Below are 20,688 nucleotides of genomic sequence, written 5' to 3'. Positions count from 1 at the left end.
TACATATATGCAAAGATCGTATATATAAGATTCGCATAGGATCTCTTGAAGATGTTTATCGCTCTTTCAGACTTGTGCTGGGGCTGGCTTTTACAGCACATCTCTTCCCAACCCAGCATTCTGTGACACCCCATTGGTACCTTCAAAGTGCCCATGATAGGAGTGTATTAGACATTGGCAAACACCACAAATCTGGCTTTTTCTCCCCCCTTTGCAAGCTAGTTTACTAGCACACCATTGACTGTAATCAATCCACAGCTATAAACCGGCTAATTTAATTAAAACATCATGAAAATAAATTGGATGGAGGGAAGTACAAAGAAAAATGAAAAGAAAACAAAATTTGTGTTTTCAGGTAAAATAATTATTGAGGGATTATCTCTGTAACTACCTTCCTAACATTCAGTTCAGTCAGTTCAGTTGCTCAGTCATGTCTGACTCTTTGCGACCCCATGAATCGCAGCACACCAGACCTCCCTGTCCATCACCAACTCCTGGAGTTTACTCAAACTCATGTCCATTGAGTCAGTGATGCCATCCAGCCATCTCATCCTCTGTCGACCCCTTCTCCTCCTGCCCCCAATCCCTCCCAGCATCAGGGTTTTTTCCAATGAGTAAACTCTTCGCATGAGGTGGCCAAAGTATTGGAGCTTCAGCTTCAGCATCAGTCCTTCCAGTGAACACCCAGAACTGATCTCCTTTAGGATGGACTGGCTGGATCTCCTTGCAGTCCAAGGGACTCTCAAGAGTCTTCTCCAACACCACAGTTCAAAAGCATCAATTTTTCAGTGCTCAGCTTTCTTCACAGTCCAACTCTCACATCCATACATGACCACTGGAAAAACTACAGCCTTGACTAGATGGACCTTTGTTGGCAAAGTAAGTCTCTGCTTTTTAATATGCTATCTAGGTTGGTCATAACTTCCTTCCAAGGAGTAAGCATCTTTTAATTTCATGGCTGCAGTCACCACCTGCAGTGGTTTTGGTGCCCCCAAAAATAAAGTCTGACACTGTTTCCACTGTTTCCCCATCTATTTCCCATGAAGTGATGGGACTGGATGATATGATCTTAGTTTTCTGAATGTTGAGCTTTAAGCCAACTTTTTCACTCTCCTCTTTCACTTTCATCAAGAGGCTTTTTAGTTCCTCTTCACTTTCTGCCATGAGGGTAGTGTCATCTGCATATCTGAGGTTATTGATATTTCTCCCAGCAGTCTTGATTCCAGCTTGTGCTTCTTCCAGCCCAGCGTTCTCAAGATGTACTCTGCATATAAGTTAAATAAGCAGGGTGACAATATACAGCCTTGACGTACTCCTTTTCCTATTTGGAACCAGTCTGTTGTTCCATGTCCAGTTCTAACTGTTGCTTCCTGACCTGCATACAGGTTTCTCAAGAGGCAGGTCAGGTGGTCTGGTATGCCCATCTCTTTCAGAATTTTCCACAGTTTATTGTGATCCACACTGTCAAAGGCTTTGGCATAGTCAATAAAGCAGAAGTAGATGTTTTTCTGGAACTCTCTTGCTTTTTCAATGATCCAGCGGATGTTGGCAATTTGATCTCTGGTTCCTCTGCCTTTTCTAAAACCAGCTTGAACATCTGGAAGTTCACAGTTCACGTATAGCTGAAGCCTAGCTTGAAGAATTTTGAGCATTACTTTACTAGCATATGAGATGAGTGCAGTTGTGCGGTAGTTTGAACATTCTTCGGGATTGGAATGAAAACTGAGAATTAGCTGTAAATTCCAACCCTTATCAGTTATTACTGATGCCAGTGTAACAATGAATTGTTAATAGTATTTCAGGATTCAAATTAGTTCAGAAAGAAAGCTTAGATCTATATATATTTGTATTTCTTTGTTTCTTTTATATTTAAAAATGTAAATATTGAGAGTAAAGCAGGTCTCTTTACATAATGTAGGTAAACTTGAGATTAGCCTCTCATACACTTATTTCAGAGCTGTTTCTAACCATAAATTTTTTCAATGATAGTAAAACCCTATGATAATGAAAATTTGAGTATGCCACTTTCAGAAAAATTATACCACTTTCTAACCAAAATAATAGATAATAAATTCATAGTACAATATATCTATTGTGCAACTGTTGAATACAGTCTGTGAGTACTGGAATTATACAAACTGTTTTGAGCTTTACAGATGAAATTTAGATTTTTTTCTTATTTGCTTTAAACATTACTAACCCTTAATAAGTTTTAGTAGGTTATTTAAAACCTTCACTAACATATCAAGAGTTTGAAGGTTTCCTCCAGCCCTTGAATAGAGCTTGATAAGATTACTATCATATAATAAACAATAAAAATACATTGAAAGAATTTCTTCAAGCTCTTTAATAATTTGGCATATTTTTATTTTATGCAGGTTTTTTAATGTATTTCATTTTTGATGAAGTCATTTAAAGTAATTTTTAGTCAAAACAGAGTTAGATAATGGCTCTTCATGTAAATGGCCCATGGGGTTCTTTTTTTGCTTTGTTATGAAAACACCTGAATTCATTTTATTTTAACAATAAGCACAAGAATCAAAGGGATAAAGTCTCTATTTTTGTCTCAGTGCTCCTGTGATTTAAGTTATATAACACTGTTAGGATACCAAGGACACTGGTATAGTTTTCAATGACTGCCAACAGTACTCTGTTTCACTGAATGAGGGGAAAAGATTTTCACCATTTCCATTTTCTAATTTTTCTCTCTAATGTCCAACTGTTATTTATGCCTCTGTGGATCTGGATTATCTGGATAAGTGCAACCTAAGTCTAATAAGATTTTGATGATGAAAGACTGTAAATGAAGATTTGCTCTGCTCAATGGGCATGAGAAAAACTGGCCGAATGAGGTCATTATTTAAAAGCTGTGTGAAACAAAGCCATCTCATTTCAGTGTATTATGTCTCGAGGTCAGGAACATGACAACACCAGAGGAAAACATTCGTAATTATGTTATCTGAGTTCACTAACTTTTAGTGTTCCTATATCCTCTCATTGTAAGGCATTTTGTTAGATCTGTATAATATATGTGGTTTCAATAACACAAAAGAAGTAAGAGTGTACCATGTAAAATTATTTTTTTGCATTAAGTTCCAACATTATTTCCTGTCTTGTCTAGTCCTTTTTCACCTTCTTGGAATTTACAGATTTGACAGAAATGAATAATAATAGCTAACATTTATTGAGCATTTACAATATGCCAGTGATAGTGCTGACTAACACGGGTTATCTAATCCTCACGACAACCCTTTAGGGTAAGTACTGTTGTTATTTCTGAAGATAATAATATCCTCAGTGAGATTAACTTCCCCAAGGCCACTTAACCAATGAGGGAAAAAGTCAGGATTTAAAGCTCAGAAATCTGACTCTTGAGTTCATTATTCCTGTTTGCTCATCACACTACTGTGTATTTGTGAAGTAGCAACTTGTTCTAAAACCTGTCCCCTGCTCCTCTTCTTAGCCATCCTGACCCCTTCCACATCCCATCCCTCTGGCCTGCAGATGGATACTCCAGTCCTTCTTGCAGACTTCTGATCAGCTTGAGCCTCCACTCTTATGCTCCATTTAGGCATGCTTCTCAATATCTTGATATTTCCTCCCCCTACTAAGTTAAGCTGTTCCTTGGATAATAAACTGACTAGAGTTGATTATGCACAATCACAGAAGAATGTCTGTAATTAACAGGAGATATCTTCTCCCCCTCCAAAGGTTTTAATGCTTTTGTCCAAAGCATCTTATGACTACCAATAAGGACATTTGTATATTTCATTTACACTCACATTCTAGTTTTATCCTCAAAATGGTTATCACAGATAGGGTTTTTCCCATTTTACAGGTAAGGAAGCCGATGATCAAAAAAGTCAGTAAGCTCAGGTCTTCTGATTTCAAATCCTGTCTTCTTTCCATTACATCAGTCTACCTCCTCAACCTAAAGTTATTGGTAAAAGTAGTAGTGCCTTTTAAGCACTACTTGAAAATTATACTAATCTAGTGTCACATAGGGGCTTCCCTGGTGACAGACAATAAAGAATCTGCCTGCAATGCTGGCGACCTGGGTTCGATCCCTGGGTCAAGAAGATCCTCTGGAGGAACACATGGCAACCCACTCCTGGAGAATCCCATGGACAGAGGAGTCTGGTGGGCTACAGTCCATGGGGTTGCAAACAGTCAGACACAACTGAGTAACTAACACTTTAGTATCTTTGTCACATAAAGGGCCTTGAAAGACTCAAACCACAATGTGAGGTTGAATACTTCTTATATAGTCAGAGCTTTAAGCTTTTTGAAGATAAACATCAATTTCATCTATAATTCTGCTTTCACATTTTGAACTTCTTGTTAACTGTAATGGCATGTGTTGATACATCTTTATGCTTTTTACTCTAATGTTAATATATTTACATTCTTTGGGGGATATTGGATATTCCTATTCTGTTCTGCTGTAACTAACTTTCAAATTGTAATTTTTTTTTTAAGCGTGCTGATGACATTACAAACTTAGTAACAGATACTACACTTCTTGTACACTTTTTTGGGAAGAAAGGAAAAGCTGAGCTCAACTTTGAAGATTTTTATAGGTGAGCTTAATTTTTATACTCGTATTGAAAAATGTTAACATGCTAAAGTGAGAAAGGAGTCATCTAATGCAGTGACACTCACCTCTTTGCTGCTTTCATTTTAGCTAAAGATACTCTCTATAACAAATATCCACTTCCATCAGTGCCTGTGTACCAGTAGTCATATTGATAAATATAATAGCAAGTCACTGAATGATTTTTTTTAAAAAAAGTCTAGATATCTGGATTATTTCCTATGTGTTCGGAAGAAAGAATATTACCAATTCCTTAGTCTTAGTCTTAGTAAGCCACAGTGACAATAAGTAATAATAAGCATGTATAGTGTTTACGATAGTAAATACTAGTCAGGACACATTAACTCCTTTAAGTCTGATCACTACCCTGCAAGGTATTGTTGTTTATGCCCATTTTACGGAGTAAGAAGCAAAAATCCTCAGAGGCTAAGTACCATCTGTTACTATCACTCTTCACTTATCTTATTCATTGCTTACATATTTTTTGTCATAGGTTCATGGATAACCTCCAAACAGAAGTTTTAGAAATAGAATTCCTTTCCTACTCTAATGGGATGAATACTATCAGTGAAGAAGACTTTGCTCATATTCTTTTACGATATACAAATGTGGAAAATACATCAGTATTTTTGGAAAATGTGCGTTACAGTATACCTGAAGAAAAGGTATCTGATCCTCATTTTTATTTTGTTAACAGTATGTTATTAGCTTGTAATTCTATAGGTCTGTAAAATATATTGTCCTATTAGTTCTGCTCCCCTGTGGATTCATACATACTTTGAATATATTCCACTCTTTGTTCCTATGTGTCTTAAGTGCTCTGCTAAATTTTAAAAATTGATGAATTTAAAATTCTAGATACATATCCTTATTTTTCTTTTTAAAAAATATAATTTTTTAATTTATTTTTACCCTATTTTTTCTTAGACATTTTGAAAACCTTTAATGTTATCAACAGTTGTTTTATTCACATTATGAATATCATTTTTCAAGAGAATTCTGCTGAACTATATGCTTTGGCTACTATGTAAACATCACCTCATATAAAATAGTTTATATTGACATCATTTCAGTCACATTTTATTCATTTCCCTAACACCCTTAATAAAAGGTCACTGGAAGACAGCTATTGATGAGTGAATGATTTTATCAGTAGTTGAAGTGAGGTTTTTCAAAGAGTTTGGACGGCATGAATGGTTAAGAACCTGGGACAACTGATTGTCTGTTTGTTTAGTAGCACATATTTTGTCAGCAGTTCTGAGCAGTTACATTATCTAGTGGTATTTGAATGCATCACTGCAACCGAATAGAACTGGTGTTACAAGCACCTCTTAAAGCAGGGGATGTTTGGGATGTATTGCCTTCTATTTGTGTTTGTAGAAGGATCAAGTTAATCTATCCAAGGAAAACTTGCAAACAGTTTGACTTTGTTTAAAATGGATACACTGTGACTATGCTAACAATTCTGCAGGTCCCCATGGAATGAGGAAAAAAGGACTTGATGTTTTTGACTATTAGTTTATATAATCTCTTAGGGTTTTTTTTTTTTCTTAATCTGTTTTACATGTTAAACTAAATTTCTCCCAATTCATAGACACTTCCCTAAGAATGAATATTGGAAACTGTACTATTTTCTCAAGCTACTGGTGTATTATTTAGGGCCTTGAGGTATCTGCTTTTTCTCTTTTATCCAGTGGAAAATTATAAAAATACATAATTCAAAAAATTCAATTCTAAGGTGAAGTGTATAGGGAACTCTCTGTACTGTTTTTTACATATACATTTTTACATTTGAACTCTTTGTAACTATTTTTTTACACAAAATTATTTCAAAATAAGAAACTTTCTTTGGGTAATTCCCTGGCATTCCAGTGGTTAGGACTCTCTGCTTTCACTGCAATGGCCTGGTCTGGGAACTCTGATCTTGCAAGCTACGTGGGGTAGCCAAAAAAATAAAAAATAGAAAGTTTCCTTTTAAGTTAAATTCAGCTTCTGAAAACTTTTAATTGATAGAGCTATCTTAAACATACAGTTTTCTTGGACTTCCCTGGAGGCTCAGACAGTAAGGAATCCACCTTCAGTGCAGACCTGGGTTCGATCTCTGGATCAGGAAGATCCCCTAGAGGAAGGCAAGGCAACCCACTCCAGTATTTTTGCCTGGAGAATCCCACGGACAGAGGAGCCTGGTGGGTTACAGTCCAGGGAGTCACAAAGAGTCAAGACATGACTGAGCGACTAAGCATAGCACATCTTAAATGTAATAAATCATTACAATGAGAAAGGAAAATATGGCAAGTGAACTAGCATTGATTCTCACTGATTTTTTTTTTTCCTGCATTATCTCATCAATCCTTAGAGCAACCTTCCAGATATTGACAACTTTCTTTTAGAAAATGGAAACTTGAGGCTCTCAGGCACTTAAGACACTTGCCAAGGATTCAAACCCAAAATTCTAGCCAGTGTTGTTCCTACCACATCTTACTTCTGCCTTTCCTTTCTCCTGCATTTCCATCCCTCCAAAAGAAAAACAACTAATTGTATTTCAGTAGCAGTTTACATTTCTAAAATGCTTTTTCATTTCCACTCATTTGTCTAGGAGATATTAAGCTATTATTTATAGTATTTACTAGGTTTTAGTCTACTGTTTTGGAGAAGGAAATGGCAACCCACTCCAGTATTCTTGTCCTGTGGACAGAGGAGCCTGGTGGGCTGCCGTCTTTGGGGTCGCACAGAGTCGGACACGACTGAAGCGACTTAGCAGCAGCAGCAGCATTCTGCTGTTTACTAGGCCTTATTCTAGCCACTGTGGATAATGTGATAAGATAACAAAATCCTTCTCTCATGGAAATACATTTCATTGGAGAGATACAACAAACAAGTAAAGGAAAAATAGTAAATGATATCTTTTCAGATAATGGTAAATATTTTGAAGAGGACCAAAGGTCATGAGGACTAGAAAAGGAGATAGACAGTCCCTGAAGCTCTTCTCTCAGATATACACATGGCTCACTACATTACTTCTCAATGAGGTCTATCCTTCCAACCTAATACATACTTACCTATTATATAAATGTTATTTATATAATAAGTTTCCCCTCTGCTGCTGCCCCAGCAGGAAGGTCAGAATTTGTTAAGCCTGAGCTCTTGGCCTTCTGCTCCTTCCTCAGTTTCTTTTTCTTTCTCAGTTTTGTTCATTTTGCTAAGAAGAACACATATTAAATACAGCTCTTCGTGTCCAAATTTGTATTATCAGAGATACATTGTGCTTACTTTAAGTAACTCTCCTGTTGAACTGCAGCTTTAACAGTGGCACTAATTTCATTTTATGTAAATAACATCACTGAGTCCTGTCCATGATTCTGTCCCAAGCCCGGTGCTGGGCCTCCCGAGCTCTATGTACATTGCACCTCCTTCTGCTGTGCTGGCCGCCTTATCATATCAGAAACAAGTAAAAACACAGTGCTGTGGGGTTTTGGACATTTTTATTTTGCATTGTCATTATAAAAGCATTAATGACCTAATGCCAAAATATATTTAAAGAATACATGTACAGGAGAAAGTTTGTAAATTTTTTTTTCTTAACCATCATATTTACTTTTAAGGCTTAAAAAATCCAGGCTTGAAATAAAATTGAGACTTTAAGTTTATTTTTATTGTAGCATTTTTTTAAACTCTGTGCTGATATGACAACATTACCCATGGGAAAAAAACTGAGTGGAATTTTACATTCCATTTGGAGAAAGAAGGTTTCAGAAAGTACCCTGGAAATATTTACTTAGAAGATATATTGCTGAGGCTTAGTGTATTTATTTCTAGTAAGTGTGGATATTTATTTTAATTAATTTGATAATGCTAAATATATTTACATGTATTTTCCCAATATAGGGCATTACATTTGATGAATTCAGGTCATTTTTCCAGTTTTTGAACAACCTAGAAGACTTTGCAATAGCTTTGAATATGTATAATTTTGCAAGTCGTTCTATAGGACAAGGTAAGTATTAAACTTTCAAAAATTAAAAGCAAACCATAATTCTTTAGCAACCTTTGACAGCAAATTAACTAGATATGTCTGTCACATTCATCATCCATTTGCCTGAAAGTCTAGTGTATACTTCAATGAGAAATTCATTTTCCCTAAGCACAGTTTAGGGAAATATTCTAAATTTTGGTATTAAACTTATTATTGCCTTTCATCGCATATTATGGGGAAAAGCTAATGATGTTTGTAAAGGTTCAAAGAGGAAAAAACCTCATGGCCGTTTAGTAACATAGAGGGGTATGTATCTCCCTATAGAAGGGCCAGCCAGCCATGCCACACACATCATCACAGGTTGACATTCATATTATTTGTTTATATTACTGACTTGACCCGTACTCTTTGCTGGCTCAGAAACCCGAATTTTGTCAGCAAAACTACCTCTTAGAGATGGACTTAAATTAACCGAGTTTCAAGAACGTTATATAAAAATGACAGTTTTACTTAATTTACCAAAAATTACAGCTGCCCTAGAATTGAGAATGCTGTTGCCCTCAGGGCCAGCTCCTTCATTCCCTGTAGGGAGGCTTTACAAGTCAAGTCCTTTCCCAGGATTCTGTGACCATTTTCCCTTCCCTTGTGCTCATATCATTTTTAAATATTCTTGCCATATAAGGACTTGTTGGTTATATCTTTACAGTGATTTTATGTATGCCATATCTAGTAAGTGCTAATCCCCCAGTTTAATTTCAGAGGACAGTCTCATTATTTTATTACCAAGTTCTAGGGAGAAGGCACACTGGAGCCCCTACATGACAATTCTCTCTCCAAAACACAATGAATCCCTTCCATAGCTTTATTCACTTTTTCATTGAGTAAAAGAAACCTGAAAAATTTTCATATTTCACCCTTTGACTGATCTTGATGTTCTTAACACATTTTAGTGTTTTAAAACCAAACTTGGAACTTCCCTGGCAGTCCAGTGGTTAAGCTCCATGCTTTCACTGCAGGGGACATGGGTTCCATCCCTGATTGAGGAACTAGGATCTCACATGCAGTGCAGTCAAAAAACCCTTTTTTTCAAAAATTAAAACCAAAACCTTTGGGAGCCCTGCCTTAACACACCAGTGTTTTATTGCCATGATAAATCTGGACGAGTAGCCCGTCAGGCTTCTCTGTCCATGGAATTCTCCAGGCAAGAATACTGAAGTGGGCAGCCTTTCCCTTCTCCAGGGGGTCTTCCCACCCCAGGGGTTGAACCCGGGTCTCTTGCATTGCAGGCAGATTCTTTATCATCTGAGCCACCAGGGAAGCCCAATAAATCTACTGATCACCCTTAAAAAGGGAAGAGTGTCAACCTTAAAAAGAGAAAAAGAGTCAGTACCTGCTTACCTGGTTCAGAACGGAAGGCTACTCTTTTACTTTGTGGAACTGGGAAATTGTTATGCCCAATGTCCGAATCCCCGAGCGGGAAGAGAGAAGTCCTCCAAGACAATGCAACTTGCAAAGAAGGGAAGTTTATTGCTGACTCGAGTCAGGGCTCCTGCCGCATCCAACGCAGTGGTGCGGGGGTCAGAGAGCCCCGAGCCCCAGCTGTTACACAAATTTATAGGGTGAGCATAAGCAGTTGGTAGCTGGCTTAAGCAGATTGGTTACATGCTTGCAAAGCAATTTTATTGGTCCAAGCTTTCCCGGGCTTTTTTCAAACTTGGGCGCTCCGGCCTTTTCAGCTTTCCCCTGATAGGTTCCCTTTTTCTTACTGGGCGCATGTTGATTGGCTGGCTCCAGGTGGCCTGATGGGGGTAGGGAATCTTACCATTTCGGGGGAAGCTGAAACCTAGGTCCCGGCGGCCTGTCATGGTGTTAGCCCTGGCAGCCTCACAGAAATGAAAAACAGTCTTGGCAGGTGCTAGCTAGGAATAGATCTGCCTTTTTTTTTTTTTCCCCCTTTATTTTTCTGTTGCAACTTCTAGCACCTTAATTCAGGTTTATTACCACTTAAAAAGAACTACTGCTGTAGCCAGATCAGTGGTACTCCTGCCGTTATCCACTCTCCTCTTCCATGTTTCCTGGACAACACACAGAATAGCCGTCCTATAAAACAGATTTGTCAACTCCTGACACACCGAAAACTCTTCAGTTCCCCAGCTACCTGTTGAAGAACACACAGGTTCTTCAAAGTCAGAGCCTCAAAGTCAAAGCGTCCCAGCCTCTGTGTGTCCAGGCTGCGCATGCTCTGAACTTGCGTCGCGCTCCTGTCCATCCCCACAGCCCCGCCCCCGCCTTTGTTCTTCCATGTCGTCATCTGCCATTTCCTCTCATCTCTGCCAGCTGAAGTCGTCTATTCCGGGCTCAGCTCATGTACAAACCGGCAGGCTTCCCTGATGGCTGTCTTCTTTATGCTTCCCTGGCTCCACACTACAGGACACTCACTGTACATTTCCAAATTCCCATGGTGCTCTGTTGCTGCTTTCTGCATGGTCCTGTGCAGTGATTATTTGGGCAGGTGTCTCATTTCCCATCTGAACTGTGAGTAAGTTCCTTGAGAACTTACTCACTTTAATAACCTCTAAAGTATCTGTGGTTGATACCAGGCCCTTTTAACCAAAACCACAAAAATTTTTTGTTCCCTAAAAGATAGGATGATTAATGAAAAGAATTACTTAACATAAGATCATGATCCATGTTTTTTTTTTTGGGGGGGGGGGGAACTTCCATTTTAACTTTGCTAGTAACTAACACATATTATAAAAATAATATTAATGGTTTACTCCTTTTCTGTGTCATTTATCTAGATGAATTTAAGCGTGCTGTCTATGTAGCCACTGGCCTCAAACTTTCACCACATTTAGTAAACACGGTCTTCAAGATTTTTGACGTTGACAAAGATGATCAATTAAGCTATAAAGAATTTATTGGAATTATGAAAGACAGACTCCATAGAGGATTCCGGGTAAACCTATACATTTCAAGCCTATTGCTCTCCTTTTAAAAACTGGAAAAAAAAAATCCATCTAAGTTTCAGACATAGTTTTATATGAATATTTAAGTATATAAACATGAAATGATATATATTTGAAAAGTAAACATAAAGTCCTATCTACTTTCAAAAATAATTTGAGGTTATAAAAGGTCATGCTTTTTTAAATATAAAATCAGTTTTTGAATTTCAAAAACTTGTTTTCATATTCAGTTAGTTTAATGTATTTATCCCATTTTGGGGTGGGGGGGAGATGTTGCCAAACATTTTTATTACTTCAGTCTGAACACTGGTTGTTCAAGACTTTTTAGTATACAAAGAAATATCACCATTTCTCATTTTATGTGATGCAGATTTCCACTAGGCAACATGAGGTTCTTAAGTCACTGCATATTCAGTACTTTTTATATGGAAAATCAGGTAAAAAAGTGTTTTTTTGTTTGTTGAACTGTTCATTCCTGTTCACATCTCACACTGTGAAGTAATTTCAAGAAATTCAATGATTTTTATCTCAAAAATACATTTTAAACAGTGAAATGGTGCATAAATCAGTGCATGTTTACACATTTATTTTGATATGCCACAAATAGAAAAAGAAAAAAAAACTGTTTTCTATTCAGCTAGAATATTCAGTCTTCCTTCTTTGGTAAGAATAGCTCTGAGTATTATACATTTTAAAAGAGAAAAAATATATGTACAAAAAATCAAGATTCGTCATAGACAATGTTTTAATCCAAACTGCCTTGATAAAGATACTGTGTATTTAACTGCCACCTAGTGGTTAGTTGTTAACATTCGCATTGGTGGCACAAGTCAAGTGAAAATCATTTTTTTCCTCAAATATTTTAGAGTAGCAAGATCAAATTAACACATAAATTATGTATATGCTATAAACCCCTGACACTGTCTTCCTCTCTCAGGTGTTATGCATTTTTATTTTTGCTTTATTTATTGCATATCTATGACCTCATAATATTTTATTTATACTTTACTTTTAATCCTCTGTTCCACAGGGTTATAAAACAGTTCAGAAGTATCCCACTTTCAAATCCTGTCTGAAGAAGGAACTTCATAGTAGATAAGTATGTTAACACCTCTGTTTGTCAAAATTTGCTCAGTAACAATAAAAGAAAGGGGTCATTTATTTTTCTATTATAACATTTAGGTAATAGCTAAAAGAAATAGAATTATAATTTCTTTTTAAATCTTAGGTCACTAAATTTCAGAGTCAGTCTTTTAAGGATTTCATTTTGGACTATAATTCAAGAATAGTTGTTATAACAAAGCATTAGTTTGCTACTATTAAGTTGTGATCTAAAAATGAACTGGAATACTCATCCAGCTGAAATTCTCATGGAGTGTCTTGACTGAAAAATTTTTTGTTTAACCTGCAGTTTTATATCTGAGCAGGTACAGTAGGATGAATCCAGATTGCATTTGTATAATCAGGGATCATCAGACTCTAAGGGATATCTTTTACTGTTTTTTAGAATCATGAGTCCAAACATCTGCTACAATAATAACCGCTAACTTTTTTTAGAGTTATTTTGGGTGCCTGGCACTATACTAGGTGTTCTTCTACAGGTAGTATCTCATTTAATCCTTACAGCTAGAAATCCCATTTAACAGCAGAGAAAATAGAGACTTGGTGAGCCAATTACCCAAGATAACTTGCTACTCAGCTGCAAAATGGAATTTGAACCTCATTCTATGTGATGACAAAACCATCTTAGCTATTATTTACTGCACTATCACCAGAAAATGAAATAGTTGAGGAAGATACAGGAGATTTGTTCAGTTTCTATCAACCCAAAGAAATACCTTAAACTTGTTGATGATCTCCAAAATGAAAGATTTGTTTTTCCTTTTTTCTTCATTTTTTTCTTTTTTCTTTAAAAAGCCAACTATAAAATTTTGATCAGTTGCGAGTGCTGATTAGTTCTCGGAAACGAAAATTTTGCTCATTTACATGCTTACAAATGTTTTTTTCTATTTTTCTCAAGCTTAAAGCATTTATATTTGTCTACAGCATCATTACCAACGTGGTCCATATGCATAGGATATGTTACTTAAAAGACCAAAAGCTATTTAGAAATAACTATGAGAAACATAAACAACCATAATAAACATGATTAAATACATTACTTAAATAGGACTAAGATCTTAACATGACACTATTGATTTGTCTCCCTAAAAGAAAACAGTAGTATTCAATATTTTGCAAAGCTTTGAAGCCTAATGTTTTATGGAACTCAATAAGGGGATTGCTGGTCTAAAATGTTTAGTGATAAGTAGGCTTATTTACTTAGCTAAGGTGGTAACTGTCATGATTGAGCTAATAGAAGTCAGGTCTTCCTAATCTCTGGGAACCTTATATCGCCATTATTATAAAAAGTTAAACTAAACATTTTTTTTAAAAAGCAGTAGGATTGTACTACTTATATGTTCCTATAGTTAGTTAGTTAGTTATATATATAGTTATATATATATAACTATATAGTTATATATAGTTAGTTCCTATATCTAACCAACTTAAAATAGTGTCACATTAACATCATTGATTCTAGTAGTAGAATATAGAAGCATAGCTAAAAATGACTACATAGATTCTAGAACTTTGTAAGACAGGATTAGATAAATTAGTAAAACATTCAACTTTTAAGTTAAAAGGAAATAGTTTATAAGTCTGATTCTTGTATTATCTGTTGGGTGTTTTTATTATGCTTCTTACTGTTTCTTGTCATTATTATAATAACTGATTAATGCCATCATGTCCAAATTTCATCCTAAATAAATGTTACTTTTATGTTATTACATATTTTTTTTAATTAGGTACTGCTAAAACAGAGTTTAAAGGATTATTATCTACTTGAAAATGCAAGAAGCAGACATTTCAGAGGGCGGAAGCAGGCCTGAAGTCAAAACTCGTAGAAATGAAGGAAAAGGTGAAACGCTAATTGTAATTTTTTCTTGAACTGAATTCTTGAACATAAGACAGATAAGATGCATCTTCTTACTAATTACAGATGTTGTGTGTTATGTTGAGCTTTTGTGTTGATTTACTGAACTCTGCACTTTTTCATTCCCTTCAGAAGTGTATAGATTCTTCCAGTGACTATGTAAGAATGTATTTTAAATGTTTTTTTTAATTTATTAGAAACTTGTCTCATTTTTGAATAATGTATGACTCCTGGAATCTAGATAACTTAAAAATGAACAGCAACATATTCCCTTTGGTTTTGGACTGTGAACTTATTTTCAGAAAGTGAGTATTCCTTGAGATTTATCTTAGGGGACTTAGAATCATTAATAGATCTCCATTACTTACCAGGTTTTTAATTACACTGAAATAATTTTGAAACACAAGTAGAAATTAAGTTACTGTACAATATGATGGTTTACATTGTACTTTTAACTTTTAAAAGTACTTAATTAGCATTATTGTTTGAATCATATAAAGTTTTAAGTTTTTGTTCATTTACCAAGGTCAACAGAATATCTGATATTCTTTTATGTGTACAGAAAAGAAATTTAAAATGTAGATCTTTTTTTCTCAAAAAAAAAGTCATACATTGATGGTGGAAACAGTGATAGTTTTTTTAGCAGTAGTCACTGTTATTGCCATTATTGTTTTATTTTTTATTTTTATTTTTTTTTTTGCCATATTGTTTTAAACATGGTGCAGCTCCTGACAGCAGATGGTACATGTTAATAACACTAATAAAATTAGTATCTTATGGCACTGTAACTTATTGCATATTGTTATTATATGTCTGTAGTGTCAAAATGAATTTTATAAAGACTAATGTAAAATGGTTTAGAAGACTAATGTATATATTAGGTAGAAGTTAATGTTTTGTTTCTTGTGAAAGGACCATATGGAAAAGTGAGCCCAACAGCCAGTAATGATGAATAACTTAAATATAATTTATATTTTAAAATGTCTTTAAAAAGAAAAGAAAAACTTTCTTTTGAAAAACAACAAAATTCAATTTCACATGGAGAAAATAACTCAATACTATTTATTGGAAATCTGTTCAACTTAAAAAGTGTAGTTTATAAAAGGATACTAAACAAAAATAGAACAATGGATTTAATTTATTTATATACTGTATGTGGAAGATAGGTTAATTTATCTTCTTTTCTAGGATGTATTAAATATAAATTGCACACACTCCAACTATTACCTTGCTTTGCACAGGAATATAGGAAATACTGACTTCGGTTTTGTAAGTTATTAAATGTGAAATTGATAGTTCTGCATCAGCCTATTTATGAAGGTATTATTATTTCCAAGAAAATACTGTTAGCATTGACAGTGCATTTGGTAGACTTTTTACATTCTTTATCTGACTTATTTATTATATTGATATAAATATATATGACTCATAAGTTTTAGGATTTCATATAGTATAATTTAATTTCACCTGCTTTGAAGGTTGTGATTGACTAAATGAAAATACCTTCTCATTTAACATGCCCAGCTTTATTTTATCTTACGTTGAATGTCCTCAATATTATTTACTATCTAAAATAATGGAAAATATGCAAAGAATTTATGGAACTAATGGAAAATAATAATGGAAATAATGCAACTTATTTTTATCTTTGATTATAACCTAAGTTACCTTGTATACATGGAAAAATTGATATTTAAAACAGTCCTATCAATAAAGATTAAAACTGAATTAGCTCATTAAGATTATTAATGATTATTAATAATTCTGCCATTCTCCCAAGGAATACTGCCTATGCAAACTTTACTCTTTATTGCTTATCAGAATGATATTCATCTAAAACTGCAGCATAATATTAAACTGCAAATAAAGTATTCTGATCAATTAAAATGGGAAAGAGTAGTAAATTATGGTGATTCTCCATGTTATCACTCTTGAACTTTATCATCTATAAAATGGGAGGTAAAAATATCTCACTGGACTGTTGTTTACATCAATTTAAAAAATTTTAAATGCTTTGAAAATAGTACTGTACTAAGTACATGTATGCAGTTCTCAGTATCTTCTACAAATTATTCTTTGGAAAGATGAAGCTATTCATAAAATTTTAGTATCATACTGTTTACAGGAGACTATATGATAAAAGGTTTATGGTCTTCTAAAAATCATTTCATACTAAGAATTTCATGTAACTTAAGTTGTAGTCTGTTGTTCTTACTATAAAAAATAACTGTAAAGTGACCTGTCTTACATTCTTATGTTATCATAAAATAAATATACTTGCTCTCAAATCAAGAAATGTAGTACTTTGCTTCTGTGTATATTTGTGGACTAAATAACGTCTTTCTGAAAAATGTCACACATAAACTTTGAAAATCTTTGCTGGTGACCAAACCTCCACTGATCTTATGCCGTCTGCTATATCAGTACAGGCCAAGAAATTAATCTCATCAACACTTCTGTAAGTAAATAAATCACAGAGCCATAAAACCTCTCAAAGTGCATAATAAGAGTCATACAAAAAAAAAAAAAAAGAGTCATACATTATAGAATTATCATCAGTACTGGAAAACTTTCAGAAAGTTTACCTGTGAATGGAATATCAACTTTCTTTGTAGGTGGGCCATTTAAGTGGCTTAAAATAATTATACCAACACTACAGCAGCCCATTTGACTAGTGTTGGTATCTTGTAGGCATCATCTTTACCAAGTCCACTCCTAGAAATCTCCCAGTTCCCAAAATAAACTGCAGTAGTCCTCCTCTATCCATGGCTTCACGTTCCATGATTTAAGTTACTCGTGGTCAACTTGGGTCCAAAAATATTAAATGGAAAATTCCAGAAATAAATAATCCATAAATTTTAAACTGTATGCCATTCTTAGTAGCAGGATGAAATCCCACTATGTCCTTCCTGAATTGTGAATCAGCCCTTTGCTCAGCATCTCTTGCCTGTTAGTCACTTAGTAGCCACCTTGGTAATCAGATCCATTGTCATGGTATCACAGTGCTTAAGTTCAAGTGACCATTGTTTTACTTAATAATGGCCCCAAAGCACAAGATTAGTGATGCTGGCAATTCGGAAGAGATTCTGTTAAAGAGAAGCAATTTGGAAGAGAATATGTTAAAGAGAAGCCGTGAACGTGAATGTGTTAGTCGTTCAGCCTCGTCCAACCTTTTGTGACACTATGGACTATAGCCTGCCAGCCTCCTCTGTCCATAGGATTCTCCAGGCAAGAATACTGGAGTGGGTTGCCATTTCCTTCTCCAGGGGATCTTCCGACCCAGGGATTGAACTCAGGTCTCCTGCATTGCAGGCAGACTCTTTACCATCTGAGCCACCAGGGAAGCCCAAGAAGCTATACAGTGCTTCTTTTAAGTGACATGAAAGTTTTCATCTTAATAAGGAATACAGATCATTTGCTGAGGTTGCTAAGATCTACCATTCTAAGAACAAATCTTCTGTTCCTGAAATTGTGAAGAAGGAAAAAGAAATTCATGCCAGTTTTACTGTCACACCTCAAGCTGCAAAAGTTACAGAGCGTGGTAAGTGCCCAATTAAGATGGAAAAGTCATTTAATTTGTACAAGAAGATATTTTGAGAGAGAGAGCGGCCACATTCATGTAACTGTTATCATAGTATGTTGTTACAGTTGTTCTATTTTATTATTAGTTTCTGTACCTAATTTGTAAATTCATTTGTATCATAAGTATGTAGGTATAGGGAAAAAAATCTTTTTTTCTCTAAATTTACTTTTTATTGTCTGCTGTTTTTGTTTTGTATATTCATAGCTTTTATTCTCTCTCTGATTATTTAATTTCAGTTTCTTTGATGTTTTCTTCTCTCTTCATTGCCTCATTCCTTATTCTGTGTTTTGGGTGTCTCATATTAAAGGTTTTTCTCAAATCTCTGGTCATCTTTTGCTATATGTATTTTAAAACAAATTGGAAGCTCTGTGTGCATGGAATGAATTTTTGGTTGATGGGTTCTGCTCACTGCTGTTTTGGCGGGGTCATTTCAGGTGAGGGACCTTGACCATCAGTATTGCTAGGTCTTTTTCTCTTTGTCTGGTCAGATTTCTCCTACCTGGTAGTCACAGCCTAGCTAATGTTTTTTTCAGAAGGCCCTTTGAAGATGGAGCCATAGGTATATTCAGTGAAGGGAGCCATAAGCTCATATATTTAATGAGCTATTATTGAGCTATTTGAATGTTTTCACCATGTCTTTGTTTACTTTTTCAAGAAAAGCACATTTTAAAAACTTAGGACCTCAGTCTGGAAAAAAAATGAAACTAAATCATGAAAGTCATGTGCTAGATGGATTTATTTACCAAATCCAGAGTTAAGTTACCTCTTCTTGAACCAGATAATAGTAGTTTTAAGAAAAATTAAAGTATAATGGTGATTGTGGACTTATGGGACTACCACATATTTAAGCTTGGATGGTAGGGATGAGAAAGACATTAATTGATAAAGGAAAGCCAGTGGATATCAGTTATTGGATTTGAAAGTTAAAGATGGCAGCCATACTCTCATATAAAATGTATTTTGGTGACATTTACCAAAGAGAAAAAGAACTGAACTGGACCACTAGTCTAATTCAGTACAGCGTTTCCTATTGCATATTTTCAAGGATGGAGCAGGCAGCTTGACGGTAAGGAGATTCATCATCTTCTAGCAGATTTTAAAATGTGGTAAAATGAGAGTTTAGCACAGAAGGAAAGACAACTAATAAAGATATTTCTAATCCATGGTATATAATGCTTTATTCCTTGCAAGCTCTAGGTGCTATAAGAGTTAAAAGTTCAAGCTGAAAAATCTACCCCAAAAACAAGCTGAAAATCTATACTTTTTTTTATGTCGTTGCTCTTTGGTGCTAAGAGGTTCTCAAGAAGGTGAGTATCTTATGTTCCATTTGTGCTGTAATATTTAATTACAGTGAGTGTACAGAAGATTAGCTGTCTCAGAGATTCTTTTGAAATCAGATTGCACATCAGAACTGCATTGTGCCCTGCTAAGTAAGCAAATTTAAGAAAGTGGAGAAGGTGATGTCAAGACTTATTGCAAAATGAACAAATAAAGGAATAGGATTTGCTTGGTGTTCAGCCTATTAAAGCATGGCCAAATGTCAGTCTTCATTTGTCAACTTAAATATGTTTTTCTAAAATTTACAAAGATTCAAGTCTATGGAAAGTGTCCTTTAGCTAGTATCTGAACTTGAGAAATAAATTAAGCAGCACAAAATGCTGAGTAGATTATACTAATAACTCAATTTCTCATAGTGATTAATTACCACACAAATATGTACACTACTAATTCATACAGATACCTGTTGTCCCTTTCTGTTATTTTTCTGATTATAATGTTAATGCTTGTGTTTTTGCTCCCTAATATTTGAAGTTTAAGAGACTCAGAAGTTAACTTCTCCTCCACAATAGCTAGACTCCCCTCTCCCCAAAAAGTAAAAGTAAAATTTTAAATAATCCACAAGCCAAGCCCCAATTAACTAGGTAGATTAAGGTAGCTTGTAGCCTAAATTGGACTCCCTGGAAATAATCAGGAACATAGGTGAGGATCTCAGGCCAGAGCAACAAAGTTCACAGGTGCTTGAAACTAGTATGATGGGGAACCTGCAGGCATTAAATCAAAAACTCAATCAAGAGTTGTGGGTCCAGTTGTGATTAACTGGTATTAGAGTTAGTGTTCTGTCAGAAACTACAGCATTGTGCAACAAATACTTCAAGGCTTTGATCCTTGAGCGGAAGGACATTCATGCAGTGACCTCTACATTCACTCTGGCTTGCTGCCTGGAAGCACTTTCCAAATTGCAACAGAGAGAAATGAAGCCCAAACAGAAAACAGAAGATGGAAGAAATGAGATGAGAAAACAGCTCCTGGAGGTCACACAGGACTGGGAGACACTGGCATTCAAATCAACCAGTGTGTAAAGTCCTCACCGAACAACCCAAGAATTAAATTAAGGACATGCCTTAGGAGTAAGACTACTCTAGACCACAATAAAACCTAAAATTAATCCTCAATAGAGCAAGCTGATCTGCCAGTATAGTAACTACCCACCAAAACAAAATCCAGTACTCTTTAAAGGAAAATAGCAAAAATCCGTATTTTCAGTAACATCCACAACAGGACTTCCCCGATGGTCTAGTGATTAAGAGTCCA

General features: G+C 35.2%; 1 protein-coding gene across 3 annotated transcripts in view; it reads left to right on the top strand.

Moving 5' to 3' along the window:
• MICU3 (mitochondrial calcium uptake family member 3) overlaps window positions 1-16,813 on the top strand; it is a 76,864-nt gene extending 60,051 nt beyond the window's left edge. For all 3 annotated transcript variants that reach the window (XM_043893582.1, XM_043893580.1, XM_043893581.1), the window contains 6 exons: window positions 4,480-4,580; window positions 5,088-5,259; window positions 8,480-8,588; window positions 11,369-11,526; window positions 12,567-12,635; window positions 14,386-16,813. In XM_043893582.1, the coding sequence (XP_043749517.1) occupies window positions 4,480-4,580; window positions 5,088-5,259; window positions 8,480-8,588; window positions 11,369-11,526; window positions 12,567-12,635 (609 nt within the window). In that variant the 3' untranslated portion in view covers window positions 14,386-16,813. The remainder of the gene's footprint in view (window positions 1-4,479; window positions 4,581-5,087; window positions 5,260-8,479; window positions 8,589-11,368; window positions 11,527-12,566; window positions 12,636-14,385) is intronic.
• The last annotated feature ends 3,875 nt before the right edge of the window (window positions 16,814-20,688 follow it).

This window comes from Cervus elaphus, chromosome 32 (genome assembly GCF_910594005.1).
Source record: "Cervus elaphus chromosome 32, mCerEla1.1, whole genome shotgun sequence".
NCBI lineage: Eukaryota > Metazoa > Chordata > Mammalia > Artiodactyla > Cervidae > Cervus > Cervus elaphus.
This window is presented reverse-complemented; position numbering and strand designations above follow the sequence as displayed.